This window comes from Labrus mixtus, chromosome 22, assembly GCF_963584025.1.
Source record: "Labrus mixtus chromosome 22, fLabMix1.1, whole genome shotgun sequence".
NCBI lineage: Eukaryota > Metazoa > Chordata > Actinopteri > Labriformes > Labridae > Labrus > Labrus mixtus.
In genome coordinates this window covers 18,137,031-18,150,252 of record NC_083633.1, presented here as the reverse complement: position 1 = coordinate 18,150,252, position 13,222 = coordinate 18,137,031, and the positions used below count along the sequence as shown (strand labels likewise).

Here is a 13,222-nt window from a genome sequence, read left to right as displayed (position 1 = left end):
GACAGCATTTTAGCCTAGTTTATATAGCTGATATTAGCTTTTTTTAGCCAGCTTGCTTCACCTGATAAAATTAGGCAGTAGATCAAGTAGATCATTCCTTTTAGCTCTGTTTCAATTCTTCACAGATTTAAAATGAAAACTGCTCAGACTTTATTCTCCTATAAGGCTTTAAAATCATTAGAGAATCTGTAAATGCATCAATTCACAGTGAAATGTCTTGATCAACACGAGGAGTGCGGATGTAAATTACGGCGTTCTTGCTAACTCCAGCATTATCACATTATCTATATTTTCCATTTGAAAGGTCAAGAATAAACGTTTGCTCTCAGATCTCCTGCTTGCATTGACGAGACGTTCTTCAAATGACAAATAGTCAACTTCAATCTTCATTGATGATGCCGCCGTTTGACCCATCATTACAATCACAACCCGTAATCCCGTATATAGAGTTCGTCTAAAGTGATTGCTGCTCCTCTTTTCCTTCTTCAATTCCGATGATGAGATTAGTGAGATCCCCAGCAGATGGGATTTCCGCTGAACATGAATCCACCCGATGTACCCCCCCCCCCCCCCCCCCATTTTTCAACGAGCTCCACATATTGGTACTTCCGGTCGGACCGTTTGAGCGCAGAGCCGTGTGGGCTGGCAGGACTCACACAGACAGGAAGTGCTGCTGTTTAGGGCTGAACCAGCCGAGCTAAATAAGGTCAAATATGGTCAGTCTTATCAATAATGAGTAGGTGGAACGGGCTGGATCAAATTACCAATTTAGAGCTAATCACCAAAGTGGTGGCTGCTCTTTGCTTTATCCCCTCTCCTGCTCTGTTTTCTCGTCTCTCTTGGTGATTCCTGACGCCATCTGTCTGTCTGTCCTTCCTCTCCCTCTCTCTCTTCTGAGCACTACACTGGATGTTTTATTAATTCTGTTTCACCTGATTACACCCCGTCTGTGAGTCAGGATGCATTAATAGGCATTTAATTAACGTTTACAGAGGGTACAGAGAGCCAGTCAGATCAAAGCAGCGTCCTCCCCCCGGAGGTTAGCAGCGAGGACAAAATAAAACAGGTTTATATAGAAATCTCAGTGATAGGTGGAGATAAAACAAGCTGCTGCAGCCGGCACCTCACTGGTAAACATGCTGGTAGCTTTTCACTTCTACAACCATCAAAAAAGGAAAAAATCTTGTCCAATTTGGAGAACTTGCTCTAATTTAGTTTTTAGTTTTTTGCGCTGGCTTCAACATCAAATCTGGAAAAAACAAAAAAACTGATCCCCAACACTCTACTTCATGACACCTTATTTCTAATCAAATAACTTTATTAATCCCTCTAAGGGCAGTTAGTGTGGAGCAGCTTGTACCTTCAACTAGAAAACATTTTCTGATTAATGTGAGAGAGATTAACTCTCTTCATGATTGGATTTTGATCGCCACCGACTCTTTACCAAAAAGTAAATAAATGACACAGACTACCTAAACCTATAATCTCGCTTTTTACTCGTACATCTCAGTGAAGTCAGCGGTGCGGCATATAAAATCAGCAGCTGGACTTGTCGATAAACCAACAGACTTTGAGACAAAGGGCCGACACAGTCTCCAAAGCTCAAGCCTTTTTAAAATCACGCAACAGGAACTCAACAATGCAGCACAACACACAACTGACGAGCAGATCCAGAAAACAATCAAGCACGCGGCCGAGCTATCAATGGCAAACAAAGAGCGAGGGGTGACCACCTCAGCATGTCTTTGGACCGGGTTGGAGTCAGACACAGAATAGGAGCGCACGCAGATTGAGAGAGAGAAAGCCCGGGGTCAGCTATAATGAGCCGTGAATGTGAGCATCCGTCCAATCCCGTTTAATGGGGTTCATCCCTGGAAAAGGGTTCTGTGTCCGGCCTGCACCGGTGTCAGTGTGTGTTGGCGTTGCGGTACGGGTCAGGGGTCTGCAAGGACTCTCTGACCCTGAAATGAGCTCTGGGAGTCAGTGGGGACCCCCCGCTGGCAGGACAGAGCTCCTTTTATGCTTTAATCTGCGAGCACATGGGGATCAATATGGAAACTATTGGTGCTGCAGGAGTGAGCGGTGCAGCCATTTTAAGATGTCTCACAGGGGGTTGGCGCACCCTGACAAAAGCACAGCCCTGCTGCCACCACCCGTCACAATGACCTGTGGGACAGTGGCACACCAGCAACTAACCTACTTAACATTCATTAGTGTCAGAGAGGTGGACAGATGCTCTGGGTTTTTACGGATCTTCTCTCTCATGTTCCCTACATGGGGGCGCATTCAGCAGCGTTTGACGTGTCTTTCATTTGGGATATTGGGGTTGTGGGCGGCGGCGGCGGCGGCGGCAGCAGCAGCAGGCCGCTCAGCTGTGGATTAGGGGAGGAAGAGCTGGGTGGGCAATGGACGGACTCACCCTCTGCGCGTGGTGCGTGGAGCGGGGGCCGCCCGGCAGCCAGGTGCTCCTGCTGAGGGGAAGCCTGGACCGAGACACGAGACTCCGATGGCGCTTAAAATCCTGATTTGTGAAGGGCCTGTTTTCCCAGTGAAGATCTGGAGCGCCTCGTCTCTCAACCGCAGACATGTCCAACGAGCTTTACTCTTACATTTGACTTGTTCTCTCGGTCCAAATGTGAACGATCCCAAGTCCTCAAGCAACAAGCAAGACAGGAAAAGTGATTTAAGGGGAAATGATCTGAGAAATGCTTCTCAGTGGGAGGCAAACTTGTACTCCTCAAATAGCTTATGCCTGTTAATGATTACCACCCTGCTGAAACTCTCTCATTGCACAACCTTCCTCTTCAAGAAAACAGAGCAACAATGTTTGTCACACAATGTTTCATGCACAATTTAGAGGCACATAATAAACTCAGACCCCGTGTTCCTTTCCACAAAAAAAAAAAAAAAAAAAAAAGGGCCGACAATAAACTTTCAGTGAAGAAGTGAAGCCTTGCTCCGTGACAAAGGCCAGAACAGACACCAGGACCAGCTGGGAAGAGAGGGGGTCTTTCAGCCCGACTCCAGACACAACATGGATCAGGTTCTGGGCGGCCACACAGAAGCATAAATCTCCTTTCCTTAATTACATTACAGGGCATATAGTGGCAAGCTCTGTGGAAACAATGGAGTCTATCAATTCCACAAATCAGAGCTCAGTGGGGTATGTATGAGTGTGTGTGTGTGTGTGTGTGTGTGTGTGTGTGTGTGTGTGTGTGTGTGTGTGTGTGTGTGTGTGTGTGTGAGCTCTGAACAGGCCTCTATCTGTATCTCCAATCAAAGCTCATTATGTAGAGTGTGACTTGAGTTTGAGGTTCTTCATCTTCAGATTTGTATTTGCAGGAAAGACCCAGTGGACACGCTCATGGTGAAATATTAACAAAAAGACAAGAGGGGAGCGGTGAGTGTTTTCCATGGTGACCGGACCAAACACATACAGCAGAGACACACACGAGAAAGAAGCAAAACCCCCCCTTAGCTAATGTGCAGCTTAAAGGTGCAGAGAAATGTGAAAGTTGGAGAAATGTACAGATCCTGTGGTACATGTTCATAACTCTATACACAAACTGTCCTCAGGTGATAATCTGGTCCCTGTAACACTGTTAGAAGATAAAATGCTAAGTGAGAAGTTGTGGTGGTGGTGGTGGTGGACCCCGCTGCAGTGGAACCGTAACTCTCCTGGTAGCTTTTCAGCTCCAAACAGGACACAGAGTATTCAAAAAAGACAAAACATGTCGGTTTTATATTCTTAGATAGAAACCATTTAAAACTGCAGGAACTCATGAAGAGACCCAATCTGTTACTCTGTTGTTATGTAACTCTGTGTCTCTCTCTCTCTCTCTCTTTCTCTCTCTCCCTCTCTCTTTCTCTCTCTCTCTCTCTCTCCCTCTCTCTCTCTCTTTCTCTCACTCTCTCTCCCTCTTTCTCTCTCTCTATCCCTCTCTCTCTCCCTCTCACTCTCCATCTCTCTCTTTCTCTCTCTCTCGCTCTCTCCCTCTTTCTCTCTCTCCCTCCATCTCTCTCTCCCTCTTTCTCTCTCTCTCTCTTTTTTTTCTCTCTCTCTCTCTCCCTCTCTCTCTCTCTCCCTCTTTCTCTCTCTCTCTCTCCCTCTCTCTGTCTCTCTCCCTCTCTCTCACTCTCCATCTCTCCATCTCTCTCTCTCTCTCTCTCTCTCTCTCCCTCTCTCTGTCTCTCTCCCTCTCTCTCTCTCTCTCTCACTCTCTCTCTCTCCCCCTCTCACTCTCTCTCTCTCTCTCTCTCCCTCTCTCTCTTTCTCTCCATCACTCTCTCTCTCCCCCCCCCTCTCTCTCTCTCTCTCTCCCTCTCTCTCTCTTTTCGACTCTCTGGGGGCTCTGCAGAGTTTTTGGGGTAATCCAGATGCAACAATACAGGTTGCTAAGACACAGAGAGAAAATGCATTGTGTGAGGGGAAGTAACGGTGGAAATGTCAGTATTCATGTCCCAAATTTGAATGTTTTTTTTTAAAATGAAGATAAAATTTGGATAGCGAGAACATCCTTGTATTATATTCTACAGAGATTTGACGGCAGAGTAATAATTCTCGAGGAGTTTGTGTTTTTTTTTCTTCTATTAAACAAAAATATGGAGAGAAAGTCTTTCTTGGATTTATTCTCTCTGTCTCTCACACAAATAAACACATACATCAGCACACAAAAGCTGACAAAGCCTCTCACAAAACACATAAAAATACAATTACAAGAGCTTTCATGGACTTCTAAGGATCCCAGCCCAGCCCACCGCGTGCTGCCCTTTGTTGGCCGCGGGACCTGGAATCAAAGAGCGTTGACCTGCACGGCTCTGCCCGGCAGGTCGGCGGGGAGTCCAGCTCTGACTCCAAACCCTGGTTACCATGCCACGCTGGGATCCCCCCCCCCCCCCTCCCTCCACTTCTCTTAGCCCCCTGGTTAGCTCTGTTATTTCCTCATCTCATCAATCTGTCAACTAAGCCCTCTGACACGCAGCACAATATGGTCCCAGCATTTCTCAGTGCAGGCCCTCTTTTCAATATGGTTCCAGCTTTCCAAGATTAGTCAACTCACCCATGATGGTCCACTCTCCCGGGGAGTCGGGGACTGGCAGGGAGTCAGCGCCAAATATAGTTGCTAGAGGCAAAAAGATGGCAGCTTCAAAACCAAAACTCAGCCAGGGATCCTGATCAGAATCAGCTTTACTGGCAGAGTCATATTTGCACAAATCCCAGTCATTTAATATTACTGTACCTTATCAGTCGACATGAGTCTTTGGTTTCTAACAACACCGCTCTGATGGTCAATAAATGTACATTATCTGGGGGGGGAGCCATGACAGCGCTGTTAAACGACAGTGCAGAAACCTTCAGTGGGCACCAAAAGGGCCCCAAACTAAATTCCTACATAATGTTGCTTTCAATGAATATCTACAAGCCTATATAAGAGAATAGCTCAAGGTGAGTGTGTAAGAATGCTGACATAAACATGATAATAATCACGTTATAATTTACATTTTTGCAAAGCGATTTATTTGAATTTTCTATGTTTTCATGTTCATTATGTTACAAAATATTCTGATATTTCTCAGGATTTGAGATAAGGAGGAATGGAAATTGCACAATAATTTAAAGTTTTCTCTTTACAAGGGCGCCAGTAGCCTAGTGGTTAGTGCGGGAATCCCATGTTCAGAGGCTAAAGTCCTCAAAAAGCGGGCTACCCAGGTCCCGAATCCAACCTGTGGCTCCTTTCCTGCATGTCATTCTCCACTCTCTCTCTCTCTCTCTCTCTCTCTCCACGATTTCTGAGTCTATCCACTGTCTTATCTCTCTAATAAAGGCAGAAAAGCTCATAAAAGTCTGCTTCATTTCGTTTAATCTTTGTCTACTTTGCCAACACAATGCTTCAGAATCCCACTAAACTATGATTGTTGTGGTTCAGCTTTACAAAAAAAACAAAACTTGATAAATTCAACTTTAAACTTTAAACCTTTAAACTTCCTTGGAGTAATATTTTCTCTGTGTTTCAAAGTTTGCACTTCTCTTACACCAGTGTGTCCTTATAACTGTTAGCAATAGACCCATTGGTACCGAACTAATTAAAGTAAAAAATCTCGCCAAGAAGATACTTTTTTTCAGAGAAACCTGGCCACCTGTGAACATGTCGAACAGTTTTATGCAAAGAGAGGGAGGTAGAAAAAGGAGGAGCGTGTTTATTCCTGTGCTGTAGACTGGACTCACTCGAGGACGGACCATTCAATTTATTTTCAAGTAAGGATGAAAGGAAGACTCCAAACTATGCATGTCTCCTATTCAGAGGTGACGCTCTTTAAAGAAAGAAAAAAAAAGACAGCAAAAAAGAGTCGGAGCGGGGGGGAGGAGGGGTGGAGCGCTGCATAAATTTTACATACACAAGGCTGCAGACAAAGTGATTGTTGCTTCCCCCCAAAACTTTTTTTTTCCTCCTCCAGAAAACACTTTTCTTGCTGAATAGGCACCTATTAGTGACTCCATTATGGGCACAGGGCTCTTGAATGGCTCCTCACTGTGCGTCTTTATCATAGTCAGGGCTGTGAATACAGGCTGGCCCCCCTCCCAACTCAACTCTTTACAGCCTGTATTGATAGGTGCTGGTGATGATGGGTGAGGCAGGGGGGGGGGAGAAAGGGGGGAGGTCGGGGGGGGCTGCCTCTCTCTCACCCCCCGTTGTGTGCTCCAGGTGTGGTGTGTTAAGCGTAGCGTTTCCAAGCCTCTATTGTCCCACACACTTTTTTTCTTCTCCACTTGTTCCAGTAGGAAAAAAAAAATGGATGCAGTGTTTTACATGCATTAGCTGATCTCCATAATGCAACCCCCCCCCCCCCCACCCACCCACCCACCCACCCAAAACTGCACCCCCAAAACAAGTCAGGCCTCCGGCGAATCGCTGCACACCGCCTCAGAGCCGTGTATTGTTGTTGGATTATTCAGGAGTTAGCTGAAAGAAAGAGACAGGCCGAGTGGGGTGTCTGTACTTTATCTCCAGGGGAGACAGGGGCTAAAGAAGGAGCTTCTTTGGAGGAGTGAGTTAGTGCGGCGAAAAAAAAAAAGCACGAAAACACCTGCAGAAGACACGCCGAAAAGGGGCGCCGAGGCGAGGAAACCCAGAATGTTTGTCTGAACTTTTCTCTTCCACTGTAAAACTAACTTCTCCTGAATGGAGGAGCTGAAATTTATCACAACATCATCACATCTGCACAAACTTTAAAGTGTTGACCAACCAATCAGAAAGTTCACAGTTTCAATCAACACAGAGTGAACAAACCTCTGTGTGTGTGTTTGTGTGTGTAGAGTGTGTGTGTGTGTGTGTGTGTGTGTGTGTGTGAAAGAATGATCCATTCACGTTTGAAGTTATGTGTGTACACTCAGTTGAAGTGGAGAGAGAGACACAGAGAGAAAGTAAGAGAGACTTTATGATGAATATGGAAGCATTGTTCAGCCGTGCTTACCTCCGCAGGGAACCATCTGCTCCCTGTCAATGCATCACCTGCTCGTCTGAGCCGTCTCCATGGAAACGAGGGGTGGGGGGGGGGGGGATTAGGAGAGGTTATGGCTTTGATGGGAGGGGCCGTCGCCGGGGACAGAGAGAGAGAGGAGGTTGTCGCTGAAGGAGGCGTGGTGGACAGGAGTGGGGCCGATGGGGAGAAGAGTTGCCGGAAGAATGTCGTCCTCTGCTGGCGGAGAGAGGAACAGCAGGAGTCACATACATGTACACATGGAGAGTAAGCTGCACAACATTTTTCCACACAGAGGCCACCTGTTGAACATGTCATAGGTGTAGAAGAAATACTCACTGCAGCATAAAAAAAAAAAAAAAAAAAGATGCAGATTTCTTTCAAACTGCAGTTAATACATTTACATGTTTTATAAAAAAAAGTTGATTTATTGTGTTCATCTGACTGAAACAAGACTTTTAAAAACAAGTTAACATGTTAATCTGACTGAAATTGCACTTCAAATTTCTCAAGGTTGGATTTACACATCAGCTAATGCAGTAGGTAGGGGGTGGATTTACTTATTTTATGGGTACACCCCAACCAGACTTAGACGGGCCAAGGCGTTCTGCAAATGCTCCAAAGTTCCTGTGCTGGGCTTTGACCCACAAAATACAAAACTGTAGAAGAAGGGCGGAAAGAAAACAAAAGTAAGGCTATCAACTTCTGCTCGAGGTTTCTACCTTAAATGAGGTTGAGGCTGGGATTTAGTTTTATACTAAAGGATGCCATGGCTGTGAGTAAAGAGAACAGTAGACATTTATCTTAATCCTCTCTTAAATTATATTATGTAAAGTGTTTTTACTTTTCATGTGTGAAAAACAGTGTGGCACTGACGCAGTAGGTGAAGAAGCGCTCTTGCACTTTTAGGAAATGACGTCGTACAGATCTGATAGTGATGAGTTTCTGCAGAGTGACAGTGACTCTGCGTTTGTTTGCATCTGTTATTGTGTGACGAGCAGCGTGAATGTGGATCAATCACAGAGTCCTCATTAGAGCTGTGTGTTCCTCCACCTACAGAACGTACAGTGTGACATGACGGCTGAGTAAACACTGACCTGAGGACAGCTGAGAAGGCAAACAGATGAAGTATGAACTGATGACTGAGACAGACAGCCACCAAAAGACACTCAGTCCATGGTGTAAATTTTGCCCTCGGGCCTGGAAGTGTCAGAGACCAGCTACATTAAATGCCGGGTTGTGAAGGCCCTTTAGCAGGAGACGATAGCAACATTCAAGCGCTCACCTGCAGTCGCCCTTCACAGAGCCCCGGCTGACGCAGAGAAAGTCTGACTGACAGGTGAAAGTGACCACGGCTGCAGGGAGGAAACACCTTTTGTGTTTGGTCATGGAGCTGGTGAGGGCGGTGACCCAGATCCCCCTGCCGACAAGATCATCAGCCTGAAGGGGGGGAGGGAGGGGTTCTGGATCACTCTCTCTCTTTACTTCATCAATACACCCCCTCTAACCGTCACATCCTCAACATGTCAGCCCCCCCCCCCCCCCCCCCCCCCCCCCCCAGTTAGGGACCTCTTCCCCTTAAACTGTATCTAATCTCCATCTTAACCACATGTGTAGGAAACACTGCGCCTCTCCAGCACATCCTGTAAAGGTGTTAAAACAGCTGCACGCAGCTTATATTACATTTGACAATTCCTGAGGGAGACACACAATTTGGGGCAGCAGAGTCTCGGTCTGTAGGGAACCGGTACGGACCAAAGTATGGAAGTTGGTCTGGTTGCTAAAGAAGTGCCAGGTCACTTCCTAAGTACCGCCATGGCGCTCCTAAACAAGGCATGGAACACCCTTCAGCTCTTGGGCGTCCCTGTGTGCAAGCCCAACTCGGACGTCTCCCAATGAATGCATGTCCATAAGTCCTGTTGGTGCATTTCAAAGCCTATTATTGATATTTGATTGATCATTATTGATTTTTCTTATTTAATTAACTTCCTCCACAAAGCAGAAGATGCCCGTAGAAGAGAAGAGAATGATTAAAAAGTGGGGTCATCGTCTCGTCTTAACACAAATGTAACGCAACAGATTAACTGGGAGGAAGTCGATTTAGCAAATGTTTTCACAACAGGTCTGAATGAAGGCTTTTTGAGTCCTTACAGAAATGCTAAATGACATGCTGTTGACATGCAGTCCACCTGATGTGAATGTCCTCAATCAGTCAATTTTGATTTGTAAAGCATGAAATTATAACAAATGTCCACGGCAAAAAGAAAAAGGTCTCAACTGAAATACTTGTTCTAACTTTGAATTTCAGGTGAATTTCAAGTCTTCAAACTTAAAGGTTCAAAGGTGGGATGCCTCTTCTTGCTCTGTAATTACATGTTAGATGACGCATGTTTCCATATCTCTTCTGGTCGACACATTTCAACTGCTGCAAAATGTAAATCATGTCAGCAAACTTTAAGATACATCCATCTTCAGTTTCCACGACAACCTGTATCAAAATCAAGTTCTACAATTCACTTAGCAGACGCTTTTATCCAAAGCGACGTACATCAGAGAGTAAGAACAACACAAGCAAGGATCTAGAAAAAAGGGAACAATGTCAGTAAGAGCAAACGATCAGCTTTGAGTCTGATTGGACACACAGGTGCTGACAGGAAGTGACCAGAGGCAAAGCACAACATTGAGGGCAGTTCTTGAGAGCTCTAATCAGTATAGAAACCATCTTATAAGTCGTCGTTATCAAACAAAAACCATCGTCATTACCATCATCATCATCAATAATATGGAGACCATCATCATTAAGTTAGTAGGTATTCATGAAAGAGCTGGGTCTTTAGCTTTTTCTTAAAGGTGCAGAGGGACTCATTCCACCACCGGGGGGCGACAGAGGAGAAGAGTCTAGTCAGAGACTTAGGACCCTGTTGTGAAGGTTGGATCAGACGCCTTTCATTGGCAGAGCGTAGTGGGCGGGGGGAGGGAGTGTAAACCTGGAGGAAAAGTAAGGAGGAGACGTTTTTGTCGCTGTTTTGTAAGCGAGCAGCAGAGTTCTAAATTTGATGCGAGCAGTAACTTGGAGCCAGAGTGGAGTGAGGAGATGAACAGCGGAGTGACATGTGCTCTGTTGGGAAGGTTGAATTTGGTGAAGTTGGTGCATAAGAAATTAGGAGGGCGATTCATCCTCTGGGTAACATAAAAGTCGACGTAAACTTGATCAAACTGGTGGATCGATTGCTGATATTGCCGTCCACAGAGCCGTGTTAACAAGTGTCATTCTCATGAAGGCATCATTTCCCACTTCATATCAGAAACACATGGTCTGACCCTGACTCGTTCCCTGGGCCAGTTTCTGATCCTGGGAGAGTTCCTGTCAGAGCCACGTGTAGCTGCAGGACTCAGGGTGACTTTTCTGGGTGTAAAATTCAATTATCCAGCGGGTGAGCGTGTCTGTTGTGAGCGGTGGGCGGACGGCTGCCCGTTCCCAGCATGCGACAAGGGGGTTAAGAACCACAGAAAGGCCTCCATTATCCAGAGTGAGAACGGCCCATGTGGCTGGCTGCACGGCCTCCGCTCTCATTCACTCTGCCTTTACAAACAGCACTCCCGAAAGCCTCAGAGTTTCTTTCTCTTTTCTCCGCTCCCCCCCTCCCTCCCTCCCTCTCTCTTGCTCTCCAACTCTCAGAAAAGAGCCTCCACAATGCTGCTGGGAGGCTGGAGTGGATTCTTCAGCACCCCTGTGGACAGTCCACATGTGGACAACATTCACAGGATGTCTGTCAACTAGTCCATTAATCAACGACATCTCATGAAAGAACAATTAGGAAGCTCACAACTCCATAACGGATTATCATCTCTAAGCACCCCTGCTTCTCAGCAATTTTCTGGCTGCGGTTGAATTTCTTGTCACTTTTTTTCTCCACGATAATTACAGAAAAATGGAGTTATATAATCATGACAAAACCAAAAAAAAAAAAAAAAAAAAAGATTTAAGGACAGCTGTAGTCGTGAAAGAGCTCACTCCTCGCTGGCAGAGAAATTTGTTCACATCTGGCTAATCACTGGGGTGAGAATGGATCTTCAGTGTGTGAATAAGACTGAGGCGCTATGGAGGAGGCAATTGAAGACGCACACACTGCACCACTTCTCCTGATAAATGAGCAATTGTCTCCATCGCCATTAATGACAGTAAATGACACAGTGGGGAGCTCTTCATCCACTGGACAATATGGAGAGGACACTGAGGAAGCTTGGGAGTTTCTATGTGACATCACGTCCCATCTGCAAATTACAGACCACTATAGACTAGCAGAAGACGCACACAGTGGCCCATTATGAGCACTCTGGAGAAAATACTAGGCTTTTATAGTATGCTTATGTGCATTTCGATTACCGGCAGATCAGTAGGCTAATGTGCAGTAGAACTTTTTTAACCCAATTTAAAGCAGCAATAACTAATATTTTCGCAACCTTGACATGTAATCAATACATGAAGTTGACATAATTAACTTTCCAAACAACATCATTCGTTTCAAGTCCTCTTTGTTTCCACACTAGCTTGTTGCTGTGTTTGTTTGTTGTGCGTAAGATTGTATAAGGTAGAATGATGTTTTCTGTCTATATACAGGTAGACAGGAAAAGGGAAAGATGAAGAGGTAGGGTACGCAGCTGGAATTGGAACCAGGACTTTTTTTCCCTACATTATCCAGTCACTTAATTGAGAAAATATTGAGATAATTATAAAAAAAGGTAGCTCAGATTGGCATGACTAAAACTGTAACAGTGACACATGTATTACCTTGAGATAGAAATATGATAAATGCTAATAGAATCAGTTAAAATAATTAAAAAATAAACACATGTAAAGGTGATTTGTAAAATAAAGCCACTTGTTCTTTCAAGTTTTGAACCACTGGATTTGAAATATGTTGCTCAGTGTGTTGAGGGGGGATGGTGTTCTTTCAACATTACCTAGCCCACACTGCCCTCTTGTGGTACCTGTGGAGCTCCTCATTGTCAGGTATGTCCATGTCAGCAGTTCTGCACAAAAACAAAAAAAGTTATTTCATGTTAAAATAATGTTTCAATATTATTATGACTGTATTTTTGTTTGTTTTTAATGGTTTGTGTTTTTGTACTGTTCCTTCTGAGTTATTGCAGGCTATTTATCACATAGTACAGAACAGACACACAAAAAAGTTGTACAAATGGTACACATATATACCAGTAGATATAAAAGGTTTATAATAAATGGCATATATTAGACATTTTTTGAAAATGTAAAAAGGTTTAAGACTTATTCAAATTTCTTAAAATCATTCTTGACTTGAACCGAATGCTTACACATTATTTTTCCTATAACATTATTTTTCAAACCTTAGTTATTATTTAATATTAGTAGGTAATAGTTAAAAAATAATTATTATATTATTATAATTATTAATAATAATAATAATAATTAATAATAATAATTATTATTATTATTAATAATAATAATACATTTAATTAATTAATTAAATAATTATTATAATTATTATAATATTATTATAGTTAAAAAAAATATTAAAATTATTATAAATTAAATAATTATTAGTAGTTATGAAAAAGTTATGCGTTCATGCCCCATCACTGGCTATATATTAGCATGCTCATATTAGCATAACTCCTGTATGTAAGCGCTGTCTGGCTCTATGCTGGCAAGCTAACATTAGAGCTAGCTAAACAGTTTGACTTACGTAATTTTTGGCAT

General features: G+C 44.0%; 1 protein-coding gene across 1 annotated transcript in view; it reads right to left on the bottom strand.

Annotated features, from left to right (window-relative positions):
* The window catches only part of LOC132956694 (serine/arginine repetitive matrix protein 2), a 49,263-nt gene extending 46,591 nt beyond the window's left edge, over positions 1-2,672 (bottom strand). The window contains exon 1 of the mRNA XM_061030267.1: positions 2,420-2,672. Within this exon, the coding sequence (XP_060886250.1) occupies positions 2,420-2,587 (168 nt within the window). The 5' untranslated portion in view covers positions 2,588-2,672. The remainder of the gene's footprint in view (positions 1-2,419) is intronic.
* Positions 2,673-13,222: the final 10,550 nt, after the last annotated feature.